The following is a 27,791-nucleotide window of genomic DNA, read 5'->3' on the forward strand; positions in this document are numbered from 1 at the left end:
GGTGGGGAACAGGTATGGGTTGTGTAGATCAGATTTTTGTGGTAAGACAGATATGTGAGAAAGCTATAGGAAAAGGTAAGGATGTTTTTGGGGCTTTTATGAATCTGGAAAAGGCTTACGACTGGGTAGACAGGAAGGCACTCTGGGAGGTACTGCAGATATATGGGATTGGAGGAAACTTGTTAAGAGCAGTCAAGAGTTTTTACGAGAGTAGTAGAGCTTGTGTTAGGATTAGAAATGAAGAGAGTTAATGGTTTGAGGTAAAGGTGGGACTTCGTCAGGGATGTGTTGTCGCCCTGGCTGTTCAATCTATACATGGATGGGGTGGTGTGAGAGGTGAATGCAAGGGTAGTGGGTCAGGGGTTGGAGATGGTTAAAGAAAATGGAGAAAAGTGGGAGGTGAGCCAGTTGTTGTTTGCTGACAACACTGCGCTTGTAGCAGGATCAGAGGAGGGATTGAGGAAGTTAGTGACAGAGTTTGAGAAGGTGTGCGAAAGGAAGCTGAAGATAAATGTGGGCAAAAGTAAGGTGATGAGATGTACAAGGGGAGAGAGTGACAGCAGGCTGGAAGTGAGTATTAAGGGTGAGAGACTGGAGGAAGTGGATAGTTTTTGATACTTAGGTGCGAATGTGGCAGGAAAGGGAGGAGTGGGGGTGGAGGTAGAATGTAGATTGAGAGAAGCAATTAAATGCCTTGATGGATTAAAAAGTGTAATGAGAAATAGACGTCTGGGAATGGATGCTAAGAGGAGGTTATATGAAGGAGTGATTGTGCCAACAGCATTGTACATACATACATATACCAAAGGCTTTTTCCCCCTTACATGGGGGGTAGCCAAAAAGAAAAAGGCATAGAAATCACTCCCACCCATTTCATTTCCCATATATTCCACTCTCCTCCACCCTCCTCCCTCCCTCCTATCTTGGCACCTCCTGGATGACGGGCAGAAACATGGAACATATTGTACAGGGCAGAAACATGGAACATAAGAGAGGAAGAGAGAAGGAGTTTGAATGTGTTTGAAATGAAATGTCTGAGATGTATGATAGGGGTTACTAGGCTAGATAGATTGAGAAATGAGGAGGTGAGGAGGAGAACAGGGGTGGAAAGGGAGCTGGGAGATAGGGTTGATGAAAGAATATTAAGATGGTTTGGACACATGGAAAGAATGAGTGAAGAAAGATTAGTAAAAGAGGTGTGGAAGGCAGAGGTGGAAAGAGTGAATATGAGGGGGCATCCTAGGATGAGATGGATGGGGTGAAAGGGGCATTACAAAAGAGAGGAATGTCTGTTGAGGAAGGATAGGAGAGGACAGAAGATAGGGGTGAATGGAGAAGGGTTGTGTATAGATGATGCTGTGATGCATGAGGAGTGGATGGGGGATGGGGGGTGAGGAAGTATGTATGAGAAAAAATTTGATGCAGCCCAATGGGATTTCTCCCTGTCTTCTTTTCTGCATGAGGGGACAGAGAGGGGGGTGTCGCCGATTTTATGAAGCGGCCTTGCTGTGGATGTGCTGTGTCTTGCAACACTGCTTCTGACCCAGGGCAGTGGACAGGATGCTGGGATGACCCATCATCCAGGAGGTGCAAAGATAAGAGAGAGAGAGGAGGGTGGAAGGGAGTGGAATATGTGGGGAATGGAATGGGTGGGAGTGGTTTCTATGCCTTTTTCTTTTTGGCTACTCCCCATGTAAGGGGGAAAAAGCCTTTGGTATATGTATATATGTATATGTATGTAAGTAAAATGGGAAACAGGTGGAAGTGAAGAATCATGGGGTGATGCATTGTTGAACATAGCAATAATATAATGACCAACAAGATGAAGATGAACCAACAAGACTGAATGTGATCTTGTCCACAGAGCTTGAGATGACTGAAACGTTGATTCACCAATACCTAAAAGGAAAAAGTCATCATGAAGTTTTTTAATTTATTCTGGAAGAAGAGAAAACACAAACAAGAAAACAACTATACAGACAGGAAGATAAAATTTTTCAAAAGTTTATTTTGCAGAACTGAGAAAGTACTTAGAAAAAGTGAATTAGAGGGAATTCAAGAAGTGGTCTGGCCACCACATAAAAAAATACATACATATACCAACAGCTTTTCTCCCTTACAAGGGAGGTAGCCAAAGTCAAAGGCATAAATCCACTCCCCCCATTACACCCCCACATAATCCATTCCCATTCACCCCCATCCCTCCCTCATATCTTGGCTCCTCCTGGATGATAGGTCATCCTTGTATCTCACTGCCGTGGGTCAGAAGCAATGTAGCAAGACACAGCACATCCACAGCAATGCTGCTTCATTTAATCAGCGACCCCACCTCTCTGTCCCCTCATGCAGAAAAAGAGAAGACAGAGAAATCCCTTTTGGCAGTGTCAAAATATCATTCACACATACTCCCACCCCCCATCCCCCACCCACAAATGTTGTTTGTGATATATCAATGTGGGATTGCTTCTATGTCACCAGCTAAAAGTAGTAGTAGGAGAGAAGCAGTTGCTGATTGTCAGCTCTCCATGTGTGAAAAGGTGCAAGAAATACAGTTGGGGTTGATAGATGTCTTGGGTCCAGTCTGGAGAGCAAGTGTCAGCCCCTCAGGGCTGCACCTCCTGATGGAGGTGAGACGGTTGATAGATTTTAAAGATGAGCAGCCCAGCTGCTCACCTTGCATGACCACCACTAACAGGTCCCCATCACTTGTCCTAGAAGAAACCATTTAGGTGGACAAAATAAATTAATTTGAAGATGGAGACAGGACACCCCCATGAACATGACACTAACCATATATTACAAATAGATAAATGCTGGGACCTGCTGCATGTCTGTGTTGATTCCCAACAGCCCAGGCCAGGTGACCCAAACATCAGCCTAAAAAGGCCAGCAGCTTGCCGCAACTGACAGGGTTTGCCCTACCAGGTGTTTTTCACTTCCCACTTTGTGGGAATAGGATGGTGAGTTAGGTAAATGCATATACACATACATACTTTCCTTTCTCATCAAGGATTGGTCTCCCCATGTACTGGTATGCCAGGCCAACTACACCAATGACTTTATTTGAACCTAAAACAAATGATAGGAGGACTTGTATCCTTGCCCTTATACATACATATATAACCATGTATTCCTTAGATTCACAAAGCATTTGGGAGATCAATTTCTGTCAGTTTCATATTTAGAATATGTAAAACTAATTCATCATCTATCACATTTTCTTTAACGTAATGCTTTGCAAATCACTCTTCATTTCAGCATTCTAGTCTACATGGTGTGAAACTTGTATGATTCTAAAACCATTCCTTCCAGAACTGTATCAGAAATTACAAAGTTACTAATGCCAAACTTTGACAAATTTTTTACTCTGAGTGCTTGGAGACAAAAATCAATTAATTTGTCCGATATGTTTTAAGATGATAGATATGAAATCTGAAGTATACTATAACTGAAAAGCTAAAGAACTACTCAACTCCTACTTAAAATCCTATGCTTCCATACAGATAGTGACAAAAGTATAATTGGCTTGGCTTTTACTAGAAGGCAGTATGTCTAGTGGAGATATGAAAATATATGAAATGCTAAAATAAATATCTTTATAAGTAGCACTACGTTTGCAGTCCTTCGAACACTGTACTCATTATCACTGGCTGATAGTTTCTTTTTTATTTCTTATTTTTCTAGGAACCAAACAATGACTTAGCTGCAGCTGATTCTATCCAAACCTCATTCTTTCACTCTCTCTTGACCCTTTTTTTCACCAACTGCTTTCACATCTTACCATTGCATATCCTTGTAAGACAAAAAAAAAAAAAAAAAAAAAAAAAAAAGGTCACTTTTACCAAACCCTACATGTCAATCTTAACCAAAGAACCCTATGAAGATTGACAGTCATGCCATGAAGGAGCTACATACAGATATCAACAACTAAAGTTATGTTCTTTAACTTATCCTAAGTATCTTTAGTTTTACAACTTATCAAGTATCAATAAATGCATGAATTTCCCCTTCAGGATGACGTGGGTCACCTTGCAACTCAAATACTCAAACATTCAATGTCCTTTACAATAATGACTTCTTCTTCTTGGTCTTTGGCATCATTTTCATCATATGCCCCCAAATGTTGCTGTCTCTTCCTCTCTGAAGCTTGTTGCTTTCTCATCTGCTTTTTTAAATCTTTGCGTTTGGCATTTGATAGGTGCTGAAAAGTTCAAAATTTATTAAAACAATAATAAATCTATGTTCTGACAAAATATTCAGTAAAGAAGTATGATATATATAAACATACCTACATACTGTTCCCAAAAATTATACACAATGAAGACTCCTACAAACACTTCAAGTGAATCTCTATCACTCTATCATATAACATTTTCATTATCCACCACTTAGCTAAATAAACCCATTTATCATTGGGATGAATATAATCAAAAGAAACACAATGTGAGGATGAAGCCTTTATTAGTACAACATTTTGCTTGTTACAGCTTTATCAAGTCTTTGATCAAGCTGTAACAAGCAAAACAATAAAACAAAACTAATAAAGACTCCATCCTCACATGGCATTTCTTTTAACGGACTTGTCAGCAACTGACTGCCAATTACATACAGAAAAATACAAGCATTAAATAATCCAATAATGGGTACCTATTTGTGATGGTGGTCCTACATACATATACCAAAGGCTTTTTCCTCTTTACAAGAGAGGTAACCAAAAAACAAAGGCATGAAATCCACTCCCACCCATTCCATCCCCACATACTCCACTCCCATTCACCCCCTTCCCTCCCTCTTATCTTGGCTCCTTCTGGATGATGGGATATCCCTGCATCTCATTCACTGCCCTGGGTCAGAAGTAGTGTTGCAAGACACAGTACATCCACAGCAAAGCCACTTCATTAAATCGACAACCCTCATCTCTCTGTCCCCTCATGCAGAAAAAGAGAAGACAGAGAGAAATCTCTTCTGGCTGCATCAAGTTATTTTCCACAAATACGAAATGAATTTCAACATCAAGAAATGTAGTATAATGGAGTTCGGAAAAGGCAAAAAAAAAAAAAAAAAAAAAAAAGTTTCAGGAAAATATATGATTGGAGACAAAGAAGTAAAGAAAGTTAACTCAGAGAGGGACCTAAGAATAATCATCTCAAGTGACTTGACACCTGACAAACATGTAAACAAGATATTTGGAGAGACTTACAATTTGTTAAAATCAATGAAGGTGGCATTCGACTACATGGATGAAGAGATGATTAAGAAATTAATTGTTACATTGATAAGACCGAAACTAGAATATGCTATATCAATGTGGGCACCTAGCACAAAGAAAAACACAAAGAAATTAGAAAGAATCCAAAGAGCAGCAACTAAGATGGCACCTACACTATCAATATGACATACGAACAAAGGTTGGAGAAATTACAACTGACAACGTTAGAGCAGAGAAGGGAGAGAGGCGATTTGTTGACCATTTTCAGAATTATGAAAGGAATGGAAGTTCTTGATAGAGATGATCTATTAAAATGGGACCAAAGAGAAACAAGAGGACACACAAAGAAACTAAAGAAAGACAGCTACAGAAGAGATCTGAAAAAGAACAGTTTCCCACACAGAGTGATTGACGTCTGGAACAAATTGAACAGTGAAACAGTTAATGCCAGAACTATACATGAATTCAAATGCAAACTGGATGTGGAGAGATACAAAAACGGGTCAAAATGAGCATAGCTCTAGTCCCGTAAAATACAACTAGGTAAATACGTACTCCCTCACCCTCCATCCCCCACCCACTCCCTTTCATGCATCACATCATCATCCATGCACAACCATTCTCCATTCACCCCTATCTTCTGTCTTCTCTCATCCTTCCTCAACAGACATTCCCCTCTTTCCCAATGCCACCTTTACCCCATCCACCCATCTCATCCTTGGTCATCCCCTCATGTTAAATCTTTCCACCTCTGCCTTCCACACCTCTTTTACTAATCTTTCTTCACTCATTCTTTCCATGTGTCTAAACCATCTCAATACTCTTTCATCAATCCTATATCCAAACTCCCTTTCCACTCCTGTTCTCTTCCTCACCTCATTTTTCACTCTATCCAACCTTGTAAGCACTACCATAATTTTCAGTCATTTCATCTCAAACACATTCAAACTCCTCCTCTCTTCCTCTCTTATGTTCCATGTTTCTGACCCATACAGGTAGAAAAGGTACCACAGGACTGGAAAAATGCAAATATTGTACCAATATATAAAGGGGGAAACAAGAAAGATCCAACTAAATACAGACCAGTTTCCCTAACAAGCACAGTAGCAAAAATATGTGAAAAAGTTATCAAAAGTAGATGGGTTAAACATCTGGATGAAAAAAATATAATGAATCCAAATAGATTTGGATTTAGACAAGGAAGATCATGTACAACAAACCTGATCTGATTCTGTTTGAGACTAATAGAAATAATACAAGAAAGGGAAAGATAGGCAGACTGTCCCTTTCTAGACCTACAAAAAACATTTGATAAGGTACCACACATGAGGGGACGTCCTAGGATGAGGTGGATGGATGGGGTGAAGGGGGCTTTGGGGAAGAGGGGAATGTCTGTTGAGGAAGGGCGGGAGAGGACAGAAGACGGGTGAATGGAGAATGGTTGTATATGGATGATGTGATTGCATGAGGTGGAATGGGCAGGGGGATGGGGGGTGAGGTAGTATGTGTGAGCAAAATTTGATGCAGCCCGAAGGGATTTCTCCCCGTCTTCTCCTTTTATGCAATGGGGGGACAGAGAGGGGGGTCGCCGATTTAATGAAGCGGCCTTGCTGTGGATGTGCTGTGTCTTGCGACACTGCTTCTGACCCAGGGCAGTAGACAAGGTGGGATGACCCGTCATCCAGGAGGTGCTCAGATAATAGGGAGGGTGGAGGGGTGTGGAGTGTATTCAGGGATGGAATGGGTGGAAATGATTTTATGCCTTTCCCTTTTTGGCTACCTCCCTTGTAAGGGGGAAAAAGCCTTGGTATATGTATGTATGTATGTATGTACCACACAAGAAACTAATAAGAAAAATAGAATCTATAGGTGGCATCAGAGGAAAATTATTGGAAAGACTTCCTGACCTAGAGAAAAATGAGGGTATTTATTAGTAACAAATACTCAGATTGGGAAGAAATGATAAATGGTGTCACACAAGGTTCGGTATTGGCTCCAATCATGTTTGCCATATACATAATTGACATGGATGAAGGACTGGAGTGTTATATGAATTTCTTTGCAGATGACGCAAAAATACTAAAGAAAGTAAGAACAGAGGAGGGTTGTGAATCATTACAATTAGACCTGGACAAAATCTGGAAATGGACTCAAAAGTGGGAAGTGAATTTCAATATCAAGAAGTGTAGTATAATGGAGTTTGGAAAATGTAAAAATAGAATATCAAGAAATTATAAAATTGGTGAAAAAGAAATAAAAAAGTGAACTCAGAAAGAGACCTTGGAGTAATAATCAGCAAAGACTTGACACTGGACAAACATATCATTAAAATAGTCTGAGAAACCTTCAACCTATTAAGGGCAATGAAAAAGGCATTTGACTACTTGGATGAGGAAATGATTAAAAAAATATTAGTTACACTAATAAGACCAAAACTGGAGTATGCAGCTACACTATGGACACACAGTACTAAAGAGAACAAAGAAATTAGAAAGAATACAAAAAGCAATGACAAAGTTGGCACCAACTCTCTCCAAATTAACATACGAACAAAGACTGTTCAAATTGGAATTACCAACTCTGAAACAAAGAAGAGAAAAAGGAGATCTGCTGACTATTTATAGAATCATGAAAGGAATGGAAATCCTTGATAGGAATGATTTATTAAAATGGGACAATGGAAAAACAAGAGGACACAAAAAGGAACTCAAAAAGGATAACTATAGAAGAGATCTGAAAAAATAGCTTCCCACATAGAGTACTGGATACCTGGAATAATTTAGATAAAGAAACAGTGTGTGCAAACGCTATTCAAGATTTTAACCCCTTCCATACGGTGCCGCACACGTAGGCGTCATGGACTTAGATCTTGGTGGCAGCAGCCAATGCCAGCCGTACGACGTGTCGTAATAATACTCGCATCATAAAATATAGTCACCGCTTATATCGATCGTTCTCTCTTCACCCGTGAATTTTGATAACCATAGAAAATGCGATTACAAAAGAATTAGAAAGAATGTCATTATGGAGGGGCGACTACAATAAATATAATCAAGACGCCGATATGGCAGCCTCGCGAATACACTCGCTCCCCATGACGCCTACGTGTGCGGCACCGTATGGAAGGGGTTAAGATAAAACTTGATGCTGTATAATATAACTAGGTACAACTAGGTAAATACAATCTCCTCTCAGCACCCATTCCCAAATGTATATTTCTAATTACACTTTTTATTCCCCCAAGGCATTTACTTGCTTCCCTCAATCTACATTCTACCTCTAACTCCATTCCTCCCATTCCCACTATATTCACACCCAGGTATCTAAAACTATCCATTTCCTCCAGTCTCTCTCCCTTAATACTCACTTCCAATCTGCTGCCATCCTCTCCCCTTGTACATCTCATCACCTTACTTTTACCCACATTTACCTTTAATTTCCTTCTTTCACACTCCTTCCCAAACTCTGTCACTAACTTAATCCCTCCTCTGATCCTGCTACAAACACAGTGTTGTCAACAAATAACAACTGGCGTATCTCCCATTTTCCTTCATTTTCTTTAACCATCTCCAATACCCAGCCCATTACCCTTGGATTTACTTCTTGCACCACCCTATCCATGTATAAATTGAACAGCCAAGGTGACATAACACATCCCTGGCAAAATCCCACCTTTACCTCAAACCACTCACTCTATTTCTAATTCTAACACAGGCTCTACTACTCTCATAAAAACTCTTGACTGCTCTTAACAGCTTTCCTCCTATCCCATATATCTGCACTACCTCTCACAGTGCCTTCCTGTCTACCCTATTATGAACCTTTTTCAAATCCATAAAGGCCCAAAAAATGTCCTTACCTTTTATTAAATCTTTCTCACATATCAGCCTTACCACAAAAATCTGATCCACACAACCCCACCTGTCCCAAACCCACACTATTCTTCACCAATTACTCCCTCTGCTCCTCTCCTAATCCTCTCAATCAAAACCCTCTCATAAGCCTCCCCAACTACACTAGAGAAACTGATCCCTCTGAAACTGTTACACTCACATTTGTCCCCTTTTTCTCTTGTAAAGTGGAAATTATCCAGGCACTCCTCGAGGCCTCCGGAACTCTACCCTCTTTAGACAAGCATTAAACCACCTCACCTGCCATTCCATCATCACTCTATCTCTTTTATAGACACTCCACATGACACCCTTCTAACCCAGGTGCCTTACCTGCTCTCATTATTTTAATAACTGCTTTTACCTCACGTTTCCTTATTTCTCCTCCATTTTCCTCATTCATCACTGTCATTTTCTTAGTGCTTCCCACTGCACCTACCTTTCCCTCTCTATCCTCCTTCACATTTAGCAACTCCCTAAAATACTCTGCCCATCTTCCTCTTACTGCCTTCTCTTCCATTATGATCTCTCCATCGGCACATTTTACCTTTTCTTTTCTGTTTGATTCACCTCCACTTCCTCTCTTAATTTCTTTCCAAAACATCTTTTTATTACTTTCAAAATCTTCTGTCCTATTCTTACCCCATTTCATATCTGCTTTCCTCTTTGCCTCCTTTATATTATCCTTTACTTTTCTTTTCTTCTCTTTGTACCTCTCATATGATTCCCTCTTCCTATTTTGTAACCAATTTGTGAATGCTCATTTCTTCTCTTCTACAACCTTCTTTGCTTCATCATCCCACCACTCACTACCCTTCCTTTTATTTCTTCCCATCCTCCTTGTTCCACGCTTACCAATCAAAACGTCCCCGGGTCATAACATCCCCGGGTCAAAACGTCCCCGGGTGAGACCAAAACGTCCTCGGGTCAAAATGCCCCCTGGTCAACACATCTTAGCTAGTGTCAAAACTCCATTCAATTCTTCCCGTTATTATTACCATTTTTGAATTAAACGTAATCTAAAACCAACAGTCCTTGTCATTTGTACCATAAATTACTACTGAATTTGATCAATCGCTCCAACGTCGGTCGTGCCAGGGTTGATCGAGGCTTGCTGGGCGTAATTGCTACATTTAATCCCCCCTTCCCTCTCCACACACACACACACATATCCGACCTATGTTTATGCTGAATTACGAGTAAGGTATGATTAGAATTTTCAATAAAGTAAACTTATGAAAATTCTGTGTAAATATTGTATAATTATGACATTATCTTAATAATAATTATGTGTGTAACACTGATCTACTACAGTGGTGTGTGCATGTGGGTGCATTATTTTACACATTTTCTTTAAAATGTGTGATTTCCATATACATAATTTGATCAAAGAGAAGTCACGTTTTTACCAACCATAGCTACGAATACCGTCCGACTCACTAATTACCGACCAAACCTGAACAAGGACGGTTTTTGCTCAAATGCACAATTTTATATAAAAAATTAGAATATGGTTGCATCATTTGACATATTTTCTTTATGATGTGTGATTTCCATGTAATTTGATGAAAGAGAAGTTACGTTTTTAGCCTCTGCAAAATTACCGACAACAGGTACGATTCGTCCAGCCCGCCATCTATACTCACTGGTGGTATGGATCAAACGTTGTATTGTGTTTCTGTCCGGAGTGGATAATGCAGAGAGAAAATTGTTGGGAAAATAAAAACACGAGAACCTATATATATATTCAATGAAAAATAAAAACTCAATCATGTTCAGAAGTGCAGCAGAATTATGTCATGATATTAAGCTAGTATGCAAAAATTCCCACCCACATGCACACCATTGTAGTAGATCAGTGGTAGTATGGATCACGGATCCGGGACATAGTCCCTCCCAGACACAATCCCCCCGGACAAAATACCTCATTAAAATACATAAATATACATATATTCACATATACAGTCAAATATTATAGGAGAATATATATTAAAATACATTGATATATAAATACATTAATATATTAAAATACATAAACATATACTCAAGGAGGGATTCTGTCCAGGGGGGATTCTGTCCAGGAGGGATATTGTCCGGAGGGATTTCGTCCAGGGGGATTGTGTCCAGGAGGGATTATGTCCAGACACCATGGATCACACAGAATTTTCATAAGTTTAGTTTATTACAAATTCCAATCATACCTTACTCATAATTCAGCATAAACGTAGGTTGGGTATGTGTGTGTGTGGAGGGGGAAGGGGGGGTTTAAATGAAAGAGAAGTTGCGTTTTTAGCCTCTGCTAAATTACCGACCACAGCTACGATTCGTCCAGCCCACAATCCATGATCACTGGTGGTATGGATCAAACGGGATCAGGTGATTTCGGCCCAGGGTTTTTCTGGGTCGAAATTGCCGATGATTTTGGCTCAGCGAAAATAACCTTTTAAGATTGAAGGCTTGGTGCCCTGGCTTGGTGCACTGTATAATTTCAATTTAGATAATTTGTTTCATAAATTTCATTTCGTTTTCACACAATATGTGCAAAAAATATTGTTACTTGAAATGATATATAAGTATTTTTTCAATTCTTTTAATAACATATTTTCTTTCAATAATAAGTAAATAATAATAGCAACATTTGGAGGACTGGCCGAAATGTCCTACCCTGCAGAGTTCTGGCTGAAACGACTGTGGCCTAAACATCCTACATTCGATGCGCTTCCCTCCTGCATGTTCACTAATGATGTTGAACTTCTGGGCTGGGTTGTTCAAAACAAATTTTTGCACTATCTTGGCATTAAATATATCTTGACATTAAACATCATGGTAACACAGAGCATTACCATGACATTTAACATCAAGATAAACTAACACCAGAATTAGTTTTTTGAACAACCCAACCCTAGACTCCTTGTTATAATATCTAATCAATTTTAGGCAACTTTTTGTGCAACAATTACACCATTTACCTTAGTCCACACATGAAAGTTTTATAATTTCAATTTAGATAATTTGTTTAATAAATTTCATTTCATTTTCACACAGTATGTGCAAAAAAATAGTTACTTGAAATGATATATAAGTAATTTTTTAAAATTCTTTTAATAATATATTTTCTTTCAATGATAAATAAATAATGATAGCAACATTTGGAGGACTGCTATTATTATTTATTTATTATTGAAAGAAAATATATTATTAAAAGAATAATATATCACCGGCAATTTTGTCCCAGGAAAACCCTGGGCCAAAATCACCCGAAGCCGGATCAAACTACACTCTATTGCACATTTGAGTAAAAACTGCCCTTGTTTGGATTTGGTCTGTTGTCAGTGAAAATCACACATTTTAAAGAAAATAATTCAAATAATTCAACTATATGCAACCATATGCTATTTCTTTTTATATAAAATTACGCATTTGAGTAAAAACTGTCCCAGTTCGGATTTGGTCTGTTATTAGTCCGTGAAAGTCACAATAGTAAGAAACTTAATAGAATGTATTTTGATCCATACCACCAGTGATCATACATGGCGGGCTGGACAAATCGTAGCTGTGGTCGGTAATTTTGCAGAGGCTAAAAACGTAACTTTTCTTTCATCAAATTACATGGAAATCACACATTATAAAGAAAATAGTTCAAATGATGCAACCATATTCTAATTTTTTATATAAAATTGTGCATTTGAGCAAAAACCGTCCTTGTTCGGGTTTGGTCGGTAATTAGCGAGTCGGACGGTATTCGTAGCTATGGTCGGTAATTTTGCAGAGGATAAAAATGTGACTTCTCTTTGATCAAATTATATGGAAATCACACATTTTAAAGAAAATATGTCAAATAATGCAACTGTATATATAAAATTACGCATTTGAGCAAAAACTGTCCTTGTTTGGGTTTGGTTGGTAATTAGTGAGACCGCTAATTAGCTATTGCATGTCTGATCTCAAATGGTATAGAGTACGCACATGACTTTGTATGTGTATACAACATTGAAGACACCTGGTCATTCATTCATGGTTGTAGTCTCCTTAATTACAGATTAGATGTGGTTTATCAATTATTTTCATCGTGAACAGACAAGTACTTTGCAGAACGGGGACGTTTTGACCCGGGGATGTTTTGGTACTACCACACCGAGGACATTTTGACCCGGGGACGTTTTGAATGGATACCCGTTCCACACATCAACTTTGCACACCTTGTGACTCCTTCCTTGAAACATCCCCATTCCTCCTTCATTCCTAGTTCTACTCTAACCTTCACTCCCTCCCACTCCTCTCTCAGCTTCTTCTTGTACTCTTTCTCCTTTTCTTTCTCATTTAAGCAATTTACTCTTAGCACCTCCTTACCTTCTGTCCTTTTCCTCTTTCTCCATCTATCCTCCACTCTCAACTTACCTTCCACCAAAAAATGATCTGATATTCCCCCACTCTGTCCCCTTAGATTAGAACATGTACATCCAAAACGCCTCCTACTCTCCTCCTGGTTACCACTATACAGTCCATTAAGCCCCTATCTACCACCCTCTCCCATGTGTACTTATGCTTGTCTTTTTTTTCCTAAACACTATTTGCTATCATCAGATCTCTTTCTACACACATTTCCACCATCATCTCTCCACTATGATTTTTTCTTGGAACAGTATGACAAATTTTGAGGTGCAATTCCAAGAAGTTAGCAATCTGTCTTTACACTGGCTCAAAAATCTGTCAGTTTCAGTTATATTTCCTCCCTTTTTCAAATACAGAAAGTTGTCCCCCATTCCTATAGTCTTGACTACATAAAAATCATGCACCCTTGTAAGGGGGAAAAAGCCTTTGGTATATGTATGCATGTACCCTATACCCCATATAGCTAACAACTGTGTTAAGAAAGCACATATCACAATTATCAGTACAAACCTGCTGATTTTTTAGTTTCGCTTGTATCTTTTCCTGAGCCGATTTCTTCTGATAGCTAGGATGAACTGCAGGCATATTGAAGGCATCCTCCCCAAACAGCCGGGTTCCTGTACCAGTGGGACCCCACAAACCATTTTTACATGGCATAGTTGGGCTTGTAGTTTGTGGATAATCACCTGGTAGTGTAACAAATGGAAAAATCATAGAATCAAATGTATAGTTCTCATGATCTAATGTCACTTTTATTATATAAATTGAAACACTCATGATTTTCTTTCATGGAAAGCAGAGACATTTTAAATTCAATCCTTTCTCATTTGAATCCTGAGCACAAATGATTAGCTACCTTCCCCTTACTGCCTGACTTTATTCACTGTTTTTCAGAAATACATGAATTTTGTCATTTTGGCTGTCACATCCTTAGCTTAAATTGAATCCTGAGGTTGTGCTGTGTCACACCTTTGTATGAATTAAGTCTCCTGTATATATTTTTAAGGCACACCTTGCATGAATACGATGTGTATTATCATTAATATTATTATTGTCACTTGTGGAAAGAAATTTTGTATATATTTCATAATATGTATATGTGTACATAAAAATGTATGTTACAAAGTAACCCTTGTGCAATACCCATCTGCTGGGGTATGTTTCAAATACATTCTGATGATGCCAAGCTCAGAAAACATTATATAATTTGGCGCAAAAACATGCTCTTCTTTCCCATTGGTTAATAGTAGCTAAACTACCAAATTTAAGTATGTACCAACATCAAGGAAATGTCATCACCAATTCCCAGGCTATATAAGGCCGGGCAGAGAGTGACTACAGATAATCAGAGCAAAGACCCCAGCAAAGAGAGAAAATATAGATACAAGACAAGAAGAACAAAGAATGAAAATTGAAAGCAAAGAGAGAAGACAAGGAAAGCAGCAGAGGCCCACGGTTCATCTGATCACAGTTTGTGGAGAATCCCTCCACTGATATTTTAGAAGATGCTACTAAAGCTCAACTTGTTAGCATTGCCATAGAATACAATCTAATGTTAGATGCTAGGAGGAAAAAGAAAGATATTTTTCAAGAATTAGTTAAACATTAAGTTGGAGAGAGATATTAGATAGGGACGCCTTAAGTTATATTCACATTGTTCAAGAGAAAGATGCACAGATCATGTCAAGAAGATCAGAGATAAAGGCAGAAACAGGAAAATTCAGAATTGAGGCTGACAAGAAGCGTGGAATTAGCTCGCATCCAGGCTGGAATTAACCCATCATTAAGAGGGAAACAGAGTCTTTTAAGGTTTGTAAGTATACTAGTCTCTCATAAGCCTTCTCATAAGCCTTCCCAATTACACTCAACAAACAGAAAAGATTCTAAATCAATTAGGAGTAGATAGGAATTGTGGGAGTTTACTTCTCCAAAGTTCATAGGTAGAGCTCAAAAAGTGTATGCATCTCTAAACAAAGCACACAATGAATATGATAACGTAAAAGTGCAGATCCTAGCAGTAGGGGTGTGCCAATTAATCGGCATCGGCAAGAATTGGCACTTTTTGGTGAATTGGCATTTTTTTTTTTAGAAAGGGATTCAGCATTGGCTTCAGCAATATTTTGCCGATGCCAATGCCAATTAAATAATTCACCCATTATTCATTGTTCTGGTGGGCCATGCAGCATATTATGTGCTATATAAGATACCACTATAAAATAATCATTGCTTTATTTCATTTTCACATAGCATCACAATCGTAGAGAATGAGGTGGCTAGGAATATGCTGTGGTGGTGGTGGTAAACCTACACTGCCATCTAGTACCATAACACACATTTCAAAAATATTATGCAGAGGTGATGAAATCTGCAGACACGAGGATATAAGACCAGAAAAACTTTAAAATAGCAGCACAAGTCGAAGTAAATGTTAGAACAAATTATATCAATTTTTAATTTCATTTTTTTATTTCTTATATAAAATTAAACTATTTTTTTTTTCTTTTTTTAAACAGCAAAGTTTCTACAACAAAATTAAGTGAGAGTAATATGGGAGTAAATCGTCCAGGCGTCCATGAACTCAGTTGATTTTACCTGCTTATAAGTGTGAAAAATAAGACGGATTTACTCTCACTCCACAGCAATTTATAGCCAAACATATTATTTGTGAAGAACTTTTTTAAGTATTTTTGACAAGTAAATCCATAATTCATCTTTATGCTTTTTGACAATGACAGCTATGACTTTGACTCATGTTCAGATGATTTGCTGTCAAATTCACAATCACATAAGTCAAATTTGGACAGAGTGAAACTTCAAAGAAAAACAAATTAAGAATATCTTCATCTGTTCTGACACTACAAAGCATTGTTGATCAATTTTGCTCCCTCACATTGGAACCACATGACTCAGATTTCTTGAAATGGTGCAGAGACAACCACAACTCATATCCTGAAATAGGAAAAGTTGCCAACAAAATGCTGTGCTCTCCACCATCTTCAGTGGAGAGTGAATGCCTCTTCAGCATTGGTGATAATGTCTACACCCCACACTGTAACTGCTTGACTCCAGAAACAGGGGAGAAATTGATGATGTTGAACTTTAATTTGCAAATATTTAACTTTGACTATTAACCCATGGAATGCAGCAGTACTCAGGTGAGTCAGCATGTTGAAAAAAAAAAGTTTTTTGTTCCTTTTTGGATTTTATGCCCAGACAGCTTTTGAGAAGAAAAAAATAAAAAAACAATTGGCCATTTCCTGCATTCCATGGGTCAAATATTAGATAGCAGAGACTGAGTTAGGTTTAGGTTTTACTGTATCAAGTTAGGATTAAGAAACTGATTAATAAATTTTACACTCTGCACATGTGTTTTATTAAAACCATGCATTGAATGAATGTCTGATGAAAGGAGGTACAGTTATGGTAGACTAGCTGGTGAGATTATTTAATGTTTGTTTAAGAGTAGAGTGCCGGAGGACTGGAGGGATCAGTTTGTTGAGTGTAGTTGGGAAGGCTTATGGGAGGGTCTTGATTGAGAGGATTAGGAGAGGAATAGAGGGAGTAATTGGTCAGGAACAGTGTGGTTTTAGGACAGGTAGGGGTTGTGTAGATCAGATTTTTGTGGTAAGACAGATATGTGAGAAAGCTATAGGAAAAGGTAAGGATGTTTTTTGGGCTTTTATGGATCTGGAAAAGGCTTACGACAGGGTAGACAGGAAGGCACTGTGGGTGGTACTGCAGATATATGGGACAGGAGGAAAGCTGTTAAGAGCAGTCAAGAGTTTTTACGAGAGTAGTAGAGTTTGTGTTAGGATTAGAAATGGAGAGAGTGAATGGTTTGAGGTAAAGGTGGGACTTTGTCAGGGATGTGTTATGTCGCCCTGGCTGTTCAATCTATACATGGATAGGGTGGTGCGAGAGGTGAATGCAAGGGTAGTGGGTCAGGGTTTGGAGATGGTTAAAGAAAATGGAGAAAAGTGGGAAATAAGCCAGTTGTTGTTCGACGAATTTATGAAGCGGCCTTGCTGTGGATGTGCTGTGTCTTGCGACACTGCTTCCGACTCAGGGCAGTGGACAGGATGCATGGATGACCCATCATCCAGGAGGTGCCAAGATAAGAGGGAGGGAGGAGGGTGGAGGGGAGTGGAATATGTAGGGAATGGAATGGGTGGGAGTGGTTTCTATGCATTTTTCTTTTTGGCTACCCCCCGTGTAAGAGGGAAAAAGCCTTTGGTATATGTATATGTATTACACGTTTCAAGTTACTTGAAGTTAATAGTTACATCAAAATCTATGAAAAAGGTAATTTTTAACCTCTTTTTCAACCAATAGAAAATAATACAATCACACATTGATAATCATAAAATGGTCAACCAATAAGCACTTCGTTAAGTTCATTCAATCATTAGCCTCCAACAGCTCAACAATTGGCGTGTGTAAATCTACATAGATTATAATGCAAGTAAAAGTCAAGTAAAAAAGTAAAAACCAAGTAAAAAAGTAAAAACCATGTAAAAAAAAAATAAAGGTGGGATCTTCGTTAGGGATGTGTCATGTCGCCCCGGCTGTTTAATTTCTACATGGATGGGGTGGTGTGAGGGGTGAATGCAAGGGTAGTGGATCAGGGATTGGAGATGGTTAAAGAAAATGGAGAAAAGTGGGAGATGGGCCAGTTGTTGTTTGCTGATGACACTCCACTTGTAGCAAGATAAGTGAAGGGATTGAGGAAGTTAGTGACAGAGTTCGGGAAGGTGTGTGAAAGAAGGAAGTTGAAGATAAATGTGGGTAAAAGTAAGGTGATGAGATGTACAAGGGGAGAAAGTGGCATAGTTTTAAATACTTGGGTGCAAATGTAGCAGGAAAGGGAGGAGTGTGGGTGGAGGTAGAATGTTGATTGAGAGAAGTGAGTAAATGCCTTGGGGGATTAAAAAGTATAATGAGAAATAGACATTTGGGAATGGATGCTAAGAAGAGATTGTATGAAGGAGTGATTGTGCTGACAGCACTGTACGGGGCAGAAACATGGAACATAACAGAGGAAGAGAGAAGGAGTTTGAATGTATTTACCTAGTTGTATTACATGGGAAAGGAGCTATGCTCGTGGTGACCCGTCTTTGTATCTTTCAGCATCAAGTTTTTTCTTAAAATCTTGAATAGTATTTGCACACACTGTTTCTTTATCTAAGTTATTCCAGATATCCAGCACTCTGTGTGGGAAGCTATTCTTTTTCCAATCTCTTCTATAGTTATCCTTTTTGAGTTTCTTTTCATGACCTCTTGTTTTTCCATTGTCATTTTTTAGTAAATCATTCCTATCAAGGATTTCCATTCCTTTCATGATTCTAAATATAGTCAGTAGATCACCTCTTTCTCTTCTCTGCTCCAGTGTTGGTAGTTCCAATTTCAATAATCTTTCTTTGTATGTTAATTTGGAAAGTGCTGGTGCCAACTTTGTCATTGCTCTCTTTATTCTTTCTAGTTTCCTTATATTCTTTTTAGTACTGGGTGTCCATAGTGTCGCTGCGTATTCCAGTTTTGGTCTAATCAATGTAGCTAATATTTTTTAAATCATTTCTTCATCCAAGTAATCAAATGCCACTTTCATTAGGTTGAAGGTTTCTCCAACTATTTTGTTTATATATTTATCTGGTGTCATGTCTTTGATGATTATTACTCCAAGGTCCCTTTCCAAGTGCACTTTTTTGATTTCTTCTTCACCAATTTTATATATTTTTTGAAATTCTGTTTTTACTTTTTCCAAACTCCATTATGCAACACTTCTTGATATTGAAGTTCACTTCCCACTTTTGAGCCCATTTCCAGATTTTGTCCATGTCTGATTGTAATGAATCACAGTCCTCTTCTGTTTTTACTTTCTTTAATATTCTTGCGTCATCTGTGAAGATATTCATATAACATTCAACTCCTTCATCCATGTCATTTATGTCTAAGGTAAACATGATTGGAGCCAGCACCAACCCTTGTGGAACACCACTTATCATTTCTTCCCATTTCAAGTATTTGTCTCTACTATCATCATTTTTCTCCCAGTCAGGAAGTCTTCCATCCATTCTAATAGTTTACCTGTGATGCCACCTATTGATTCTAATTTTCTTATTAATTTCTTGTGTGGTACTTTGTCAAATGCCTTTCGTAGGTCTAGATGTGTTTGAGATAAAATGCCTGAGATGTATGATAGGGGTTACTAGGCTAGATAGAGTGAGAAATGAGGTGAAGAGGAGAATAGGGATGGAAAGGGAGTTGGGAAATAGGGTTGATGAAAGAGTATTGAGATAGTTTGGACACATGGAAAGAATGAGTGAAGAAAGACTAGTAAAAGAGGTGTGGAAGGCAGAGGTGGAAAGATTGAACATGAGGGGGTGACCTAGGATGAGATGGATGGATGGGGTAAAAGGGGCATTAGGAAAGAGGGGAATGTCTGTTGAGGAAGGATGGGAGAGGACAGAAGATAGGGGTGAATGGAGAAAGGTGGTGTATGCATGAGGGTGAGTGGGTGGGGGGGTGAGGGAGTATGTATGAGAAATAAATTGACACAGCCTGAAGGGATTTCTCCCTATCTTCTCCTTTTCTGCTTGAGGGGACGGAGAGGGAGGGTCACCAATTTAATGAAGCGGCCTTGCTGTGGATGTGCTGTGTCTTGTGACACTGCTTCTGACCCAGGCCAGTGGACAAGATGCAGGGATGACCTGTCATCCAGGAGGTGCCAAGATAAGAGGGAGGGAAGAAGGTAGAAGGGGATGGAGTATGTTGGTGATGGAATGGGTGGGAGTGATTTCTATGCCTTTGTCTTTTGGCTGCCTCCCATGTAAGGGGGAAAAGAGCCTTTGGTATATGTATGTAAAAATCATAGTTTAATTACTTTATATTAACAACTGATATACCGTAATTATATAAAATGGAATCAACATTGGCATCGGCAACTATGAATGAATAGGAATCAGCATCGCTATCGGCCTCAGCAACTAAGAGTGAATAGGAATCGGCATTGGCATCGGGATCGGCAAAAAAATGGAATCAGCACACTCCTACCTAGCAGCATACGAAATTATGCCGGAGGCCCAGAGGTTAAAGTTCAGAAATTTCAAAAAGTCTTCACAAGATACATATGTAAAATTTAGTGCACAAATGATAGTTATGGAGATAGGTGGCTTAAAACCACAAACACAAACTCATTTGTTAAATTAAGAGAAGGAATGTGGCTAGAACAATTTAAGAAACAATTATATCAAGATCTTAGGATTTATCTTGAGGAAAGAAATCTTTCTGATCTAGCTACAGCTGCCAAAATGGAGGATGAATATATACTCACTCATTACAAGAAAAGACCTGACACAAAACTTACTATGACATCAAAATAACTCAGAGCCAACACAATCCTCCCAAATGAGAATTAAAAGACACTTTCATGATGACAGGTATTATCAAACAACCTATCCCAGACATAATTCCTGCAGTCTGACTGTGACTTCCAGTTATTGCCACAAAGTTGGACATAGTTTCTCAGAATGTAGGAAAAGGCTTGTTTCAAGTAATTCCTCCAGTTCAACTAGTTATTGTAACCCAGCTAGGACCAATTCAGATTAAATCATCCTTCCAAAGTATGTCCTAACCCACTTCCTCATCACAAACTAAGACAATCTTCAACTCTTATCCTATTCCATAATTTACCAACTGAACTGAAAACCATACTAGACCCCCATTTTGCTCCTTTTGTAATGAAAGGAACAATATCTAATTTCTGTAATACAGAGTCAAAACCCATCTCCGTCTTTAGAGATACTGGGGCCATTCAAACCCTCCTCTTGGCCAATACATTACCAAATTCCTTATTTGAATCAGGATGTCATTATAGATACCATAGTAGCAATTAGAAAACTCCCACTTCACAAAGTGGACTTAAAGACTGACATAGTGAAGAGAGATGTAGTTGTAGCTGCAACTGATGACATGCCAGTGGTTGGCATTCAACTGCTACTATGAAATGACCTAGCTGGTAGTATGGTAAATTCCTATATTGTCACTAATGACCCAATTATTGATGAGACTTCACTAGAAGATCCATCCATTTAGCTTGTATGTGCTGTAACTAGGTCTCAAACCAGAAAACAAAATGCTGTACAAAATGTTCACGACACAAACAGCACATGTGCTGAGGGCATTGGATCCTTGGCTATTGATATGCTCTTCCTGGAAAACTGCAATGCTACTTCCACTCCAAATACTTCCTTTTCTACTGTGACTAGGGAATCATTGATTAAAGGCAAGAAAGAGGATGAAACCCTTTCTCCCCTTTGGGATCAATGTGTGACCAAAACACAATCCAAGACATTATCTTGATGTTATTACCTTGAACAAAGTATTCTAATGTGCAAATGGTTAGCGCCTAATGTCCCTCTGAACCACTTTTGGTAAGCCAGGCATCAAATTGTTATCCTCACATGCATGAGGTCACAACTCCTGCAGTTGGCCCATAATATTCCTTTGGCAAGTCACCAAGGAGTCTGAAAAACATTGGCACACATCACGAGACATTTTCATTGGCCTCATATCAGAAAAGATGTATCACATTACAGCAAACAATGTCAAACATATCAGATGGTAGGCAAACCACCCTTACAGCCCAATCCTGCTATTGGAGAACCCTTCTCCAAAATCATCATAGATTGCATAGGACCTTTACCTTCTTCAAAGAAAGGACACAAATTTTTGTTGACAATCATGTGTCTCAGTACCAGATTCCCAAAAGCAATTCCACTGAGAAACATTCGTGAAGGAATTCATTATTTTTCTTTTATGGGGTTCCCTAAAGAGATACAAAGTGACCAAGGCACAAATATTATATCAAACAAGTTTGAACAAAGCTTGTAAGGATCAGGTGTGCATCACACACTCTCTACCCCTTACCACCCTCAATCACAAGGTGCATTAGAACGATTCCATGGCACACTAAAGTCTATGCTCAGAAAGTATGTTTTAGAAAACGGTCCTGACTGGGAAGAAGGATTACCTTTATTACTATTTGCAGCCAGATCCACCAAACAAGACAGTACAGGCTATAGTCCAGCCGAACTCATTTTTGGTCATGAAGTCAGAGGACCCCTTAAAGTATTGAAAGATAGTTGGCTTACTCTTGATTCCTCTGTCTCAACCACTGTACATGTAGAGAGAATGTTAGAAAGATTAAAGACAGCTTGGAACTTAGCCAAGAAAAATTTTACTCAGGCTCAAGAGAAGATGAAGAGAAAGTATGATAAAAAGACAAAAGAGAGTTTCATCCAGGTGATGAAGTCCTCCTATATCTACCTATACCAGGAGATTCTCTTCAGAGTAGGTTTCAAGGACCATACACCATCAAGGAGAAAGTAAACCCTGTAAATTATATTATAGAAACTCAAGAGAGGCGAAAGAAATGCCATATAAACTCATTGAAATTCATTCCAACAAAGCCATCTTTACTAATGTAATAAAGGAAGACACAAGTGAATACTACTTGCCCCATCCTGATCTACCATTGTAGAACTCTACAGCTTTGATGAACTTGGAGAAAAAAGTAGAATACTTAGGCTACAATAAAGAGCAAGATATTGTAAGATTAGTTCAAGATTACCCACAGTTATTTTCTGATGTTCTGAGGCAAAACATAGATGTAATGCATGGCATCAAACTAACCTCTACCAGACCCATTCATTTACATACAGATCACAACCCTTTACTTTTCCTAAGCAAACTCTCCATTTCTAAATCTAACCAAGACTCACCAGATAGAGTCTCCTTTTAAAATCCTACACTCTCCACATACATAACGTAAAAGGATCAGATAATATCCTTGCCGATTCCCTACCAAGAATCAACTTAAAAGGGTGGGGGTGTCACATCTTTAGCATGAATTGAATCCTGTGGTTGTGCTGTGTCATGCCCTTGCAGAAATAAAGTCTCTTGTTTGTATTCTTAAGGCATGCCTTGCATGAATATGATGTGTTGTGTATTATCATTAATGTTCTTATTGTCACTTGTGGAAAAAATTCCCCATCTGGGGTACTGGCTGCACGTTATTGTGGGTTAAAGCTGCTCAGTAGATTGTAGCTGATACTTCAGGGTCTATATGGGGTGCCCCTGTGGACCAGAGCCACACATCATTTTGGAGTACGAGACACCAAATGCAAAGAGTGACCATATACTAATTGAGATAGAGATAAAGGAGGATATATAGAGAGAAATGAGAAACACAGAAAAGAAAGACTGATGTATAGAAAACAGACTTTGAGAAACTTAGGGAAATTTTTCTTAAAGCATACTGGAAAAAATTCTATAATGAAGAAATACAAGTGAAAGAATAATGGATGATTCTGATGAAAATCTATAAAGAAGGAATGGCTAAATATGTCCCAAAACACAAACAAGAAAAAGTATATATTAAATGCTAATCTAACAGAAAGTGCAGTGAAGCAAAAGATAAAGCTTGGAAAAAAAGAAGAAAAGACAAAAAACCTAGAAAGTAGCTAATATATATTAATTAAAGGAATATGTAAAAATATGCAGGAAAAAAAAAAAAAAAAAAAAAAAAACTATGAAAAAGACATAATAGAAAAATGTAAGCATAAACCAAAACTATTCTATAGATATGTAAATGGTAAACTAAAATACAAACAGGAAATAGTGAAACTATGCCAAGGAAATATGGAATACACAAAGGATACAGAAATGGCTGAAGTCAGTTTTCACTAGAGAAAATGTAAAACCTTGGGATGAAGGAAGGGAAGTAAATTCCCCCCATGAGTGAAATAACAATATCACAGAAAGAAATAATGGACCAAATAATGAACCTTGATGTCAGAATATCACACAGCCCAGATGGAATAGCAAACTGGATACTTAAAAGAATGTAAAGAAGAACTAATAGAAAAAAATACCATATGACTGGAAAAATGGTAATATAGTACCAAATAGGGAAGACCCAACAAATTACAGACTGGTTTCCCTTACAAGCACATTAGCTAAAATTTATGAAAAAGTTTTAAAAAGTAAATGGATAAAACATCTGGAGAACAATACACTAAATCTGAGACAATTCAGTTTTAGACAGGGAAGATCATGTACCACAAATTTGATCTGTTTTTACTCATGACTACTGGATATAATACAGGAAAGGGATGGATGGGCTGATTGTGCCTTCCTAGAACTACAATTTTTTTTTGACAAAGTCCCTCACAAAAAACTATTAAGAAAACTGGAAACTACAGGAAAGATACAAGCTAAACTACTGAAATGGATGGAGGACTTTTTGCATGGAAGAAAAATGAGGGTAGTGCCTAGAGAGAAAAGTTCTACTTGGGAGGAGGTGATTAGTGGAGTTCCACAAGGATTAGTTATTGGCTCCAATAATGCTTGCTATTTATGTGAATGACATGGATGAGGTTGTGGAATGTTAAATAAGCTTCTTTGCAGGTGATATAAAACTGTTAAAGAAAGTGAGTACTGAAATGGACTGTGACTCACTGCAGAGAGATCTGAACAGGGTTTGGGAATGGAGTAAGAGGTGGGAAGTAGACTTCAACACTAAGAAATGTAGCATAATGGATATCAGGACAATATAAAATTGGTGCAAAGGAAGTAAAGAAAGTGGAATCTGAAAAAGATCTGGGAGTAATCATCACAAGACATGGAAGGAAGCTCAAAAAGGACAGTTATAGAAGAGATCTGAAAAAGAACAGCTTTCCCCACAGAGTGGTGGATGTATGAAACATACTTGACAAAACAATGGTGTGTACAAAACAACACACGAATTTAAGGACAAATTAGACATGGTGAGATACAGAGACAGGACACCACGAGCGTTGCTCCCCTTCCCGTAAGATACAACTAGGTAAATACAACTAGGTAGATAAATACATGGCTAGACTTGATGCTCCTATGACAGTACGACCCTGCTTGACCCGACCTAACCTAATCTAGTGCAATTATGTAATTACATACCATGGGTGACTACCCACACCGTATATATATTGGCTCCTAGCCACATGTACAATCAGTTTTCCCTTACAAATAAAGGAGACAAACCCACCAAACCTCTTTCTCTACTCACAGTAGCATCGCTACACTGGTGACACAAGTGAGGACCATGGACCCGTCTCCCATTGCTGCTGCCTACACCACCACTACACCTCTCCCAACGGCTACTGGGGGACATTAACCCCTTCCATACGGTGCCGCACACGTAGGCGTCATGGGGAGCGAGTGTATTCGCGAGGCTGCCATATCGGCGTCTTGATTATATTTATTGTAGTCGCCCCTCCATAATGACATTCTTTCTAATTCTTTTGTAATCACATTTTCTATGGCTATCAAAATTCACGGGTGAAGAGAGAACGATAGATATAAGCGGTGACTATATTTTATGATGCGAGTATTATTACGACACGTCGTACGGCTGGCATTGGCTGCTGCCACCGAGATCTAAGTCCATGACGCCTACGTGTGCGGCACCGTATGGAAGGGGTTAAACCAAGTGCAGCATACATCAAGATGCCATCCATCGCCTGCCTCCTACCCACAGCCAACAGAACCAGCAGGAGGATTGACATGCTCCATCAGATGTGGCTCCAGCGCCTCCTAGCACCCTTCTGATCTGTCCTTGGCAATGTCAAGGACAAAATCATCGCCACAGCAGCAGAGCAGCGCCAGCCTACAAGCACCAACAACAACGACACTGAACCACCATGGTCTGGCACACTGCAGACCTGCCTCTCCCCTTTGGAAGTTGCCACAACTCCTGGAGCTTCAACCTGGCAGACATCAGGATGCCTCTCCTCAGTGCAGACTTTCCTATTCATTACAGGTTACTGGTCAACATCACAAACAGCCATCTGGTCTGCACAACCAATCCCACCTCGACTACCCTCCAAATTGCACCGCCACCGACGCTAGACATCTCACGCCCAACACTCACCAAAGCTATCTGGGGCAACCTCATCATGTCTCTAGCTGAGATGGCTCATCATGACTCCACAGCAAACTGAATCACAATTAACCACAGCTACCACCATCGACACTAGACATTCCTATGCCCAATGTTCATCAAGCCACCTGGGGCACCCTCACATGCGGAATGCCTCTTAAGCCAAGGCCATTTTAAGAGGGGAGTATTCTACAAACCACAACAACCATGTACCGTGAAGCACACATTGTCACCCACATGGCTAGACCTCATGCTCCTATGACAGTACAACCCTGCTTGACCCAACCTAACCTAATCCAGTGCAATTATGTAATTACACACCACAGGTGACTCCCCACACCATATATATATATATCAGCTCCTGGCTGCATGTACAATCAGTTCAGTTTTACCTTACAAATGAAAGAGACGAACTGACCAAACCTCTTTCTCTTCTCACAATAGCATCACTACATCAGCTTTCCTCCTATCCCAAATATCTGTAATACATCCCACAGTGCCTTCCTGTCTACCCTGTCATATGCCTTTTCCTAGTCTATGAAGGCCTAAAAAACATCCTTACCCTTTCTTTAAGCTTTCTCACATACCTGTCTTACCACAAAAATCTAATCCACACAACCCCTACCTGTCCCAAACCCACACTGTTCCTCTCCTAATCCTCTCAATCAAAATCCTCTCATAAGCCTTCCCATCTACATTCAAAATGATGCCTCTGAAAATACTACACTCACACTTGTCTCTTTTTCCCTTGGAAAGTGAAACTATACAGACATTCCTGCAGTCCTCTGGCACTCTACCCTCTCTTAAACAAATATTAAATAACCTCACCAGCCAGTCCACCTTCACTGTATCTCCCTTTTTTAGACATTCTGCATGACATCCATCTAACCCAGGTGCCCTGCCTGCCCTCATCTAAATAACTGCTTTCACCTCATCTTTCCTTATTTCTCCTCCATTTTCCTCACTCATCACTGTCATTTCTTAGTGCTTCCCAATGCAACTACCTTTCCCTACCTATCCTCCTTCACATTTAAAGAAAATGAAAAAAGTGGGAGATAAGCCAGTTGTTGTTTGATGACACTGCTTGTGGCAGGATCAGAGGAAGGATTAAGGAAGTTAATGATGGAGTTTGGGAAGGTGTGTGAAAGAAGGAAGTTGAAGATAAATGTGTGAAAAATTAATTGACACAGCTCAAAGGGATTTCTCCCCATCTTCTCCATTTCTGCGTGAGGGGATGGAGAGGAGGGTCACCAGTTTAATGAAGCAGCCTTGCTGTGGATGTGCTGTGTATTGTGACACTGCTTTTGACCCAGGACAGTGGGCA

At 39.1% G+C, this 27,791-nt stretch overlaps 1 protein-coding gene across 2 annotated transcripts in view; it reads right to left on the reverse strand.

Moving 5' to 3' along the window:
* The window catches only part of MED28 (mediator complex subunit 28), a 90,276-nt gene that overhangs the window by 40,352 nt on the left and 22,133 nt on the right, over positions 1 to 27,791 (reverse strand). For both annotated transcript variants that reach the window (XM_076190278.1, XM_076190277.1), the window contains 2 exons: positions 14,002 to 14,177; positions 4,067 to 4,201 (listed from right to left, as the gene is read on the reverse strand). In XM_076190278.1, the coding sequence (XP_076046393.1) occupies positions 4,067 to 4,201; positions 14,002 to 14,177 (311 nt within the window). The remainder of the gene's footprint in view (positions 1 to 4,066; positions 4,202 to 14,001; positions 14,178 to 27,791) is intronic.

This window comes from Oratosquilla oratoria, chromosome 9 (genome assembly GCF_046742065.1).
Source record: "Oratosquilla oratoria isolate Oo_2021 chromosome 9, ASM4674206v1, whole genome shotgun sequence".
Lineage (NCBI taxonomy): Eukaryota > Metazoa > Arthropoda > Malacostraca > Stomatopoda > Squillidae > Oratosquilla > Oratosquilla oratoria.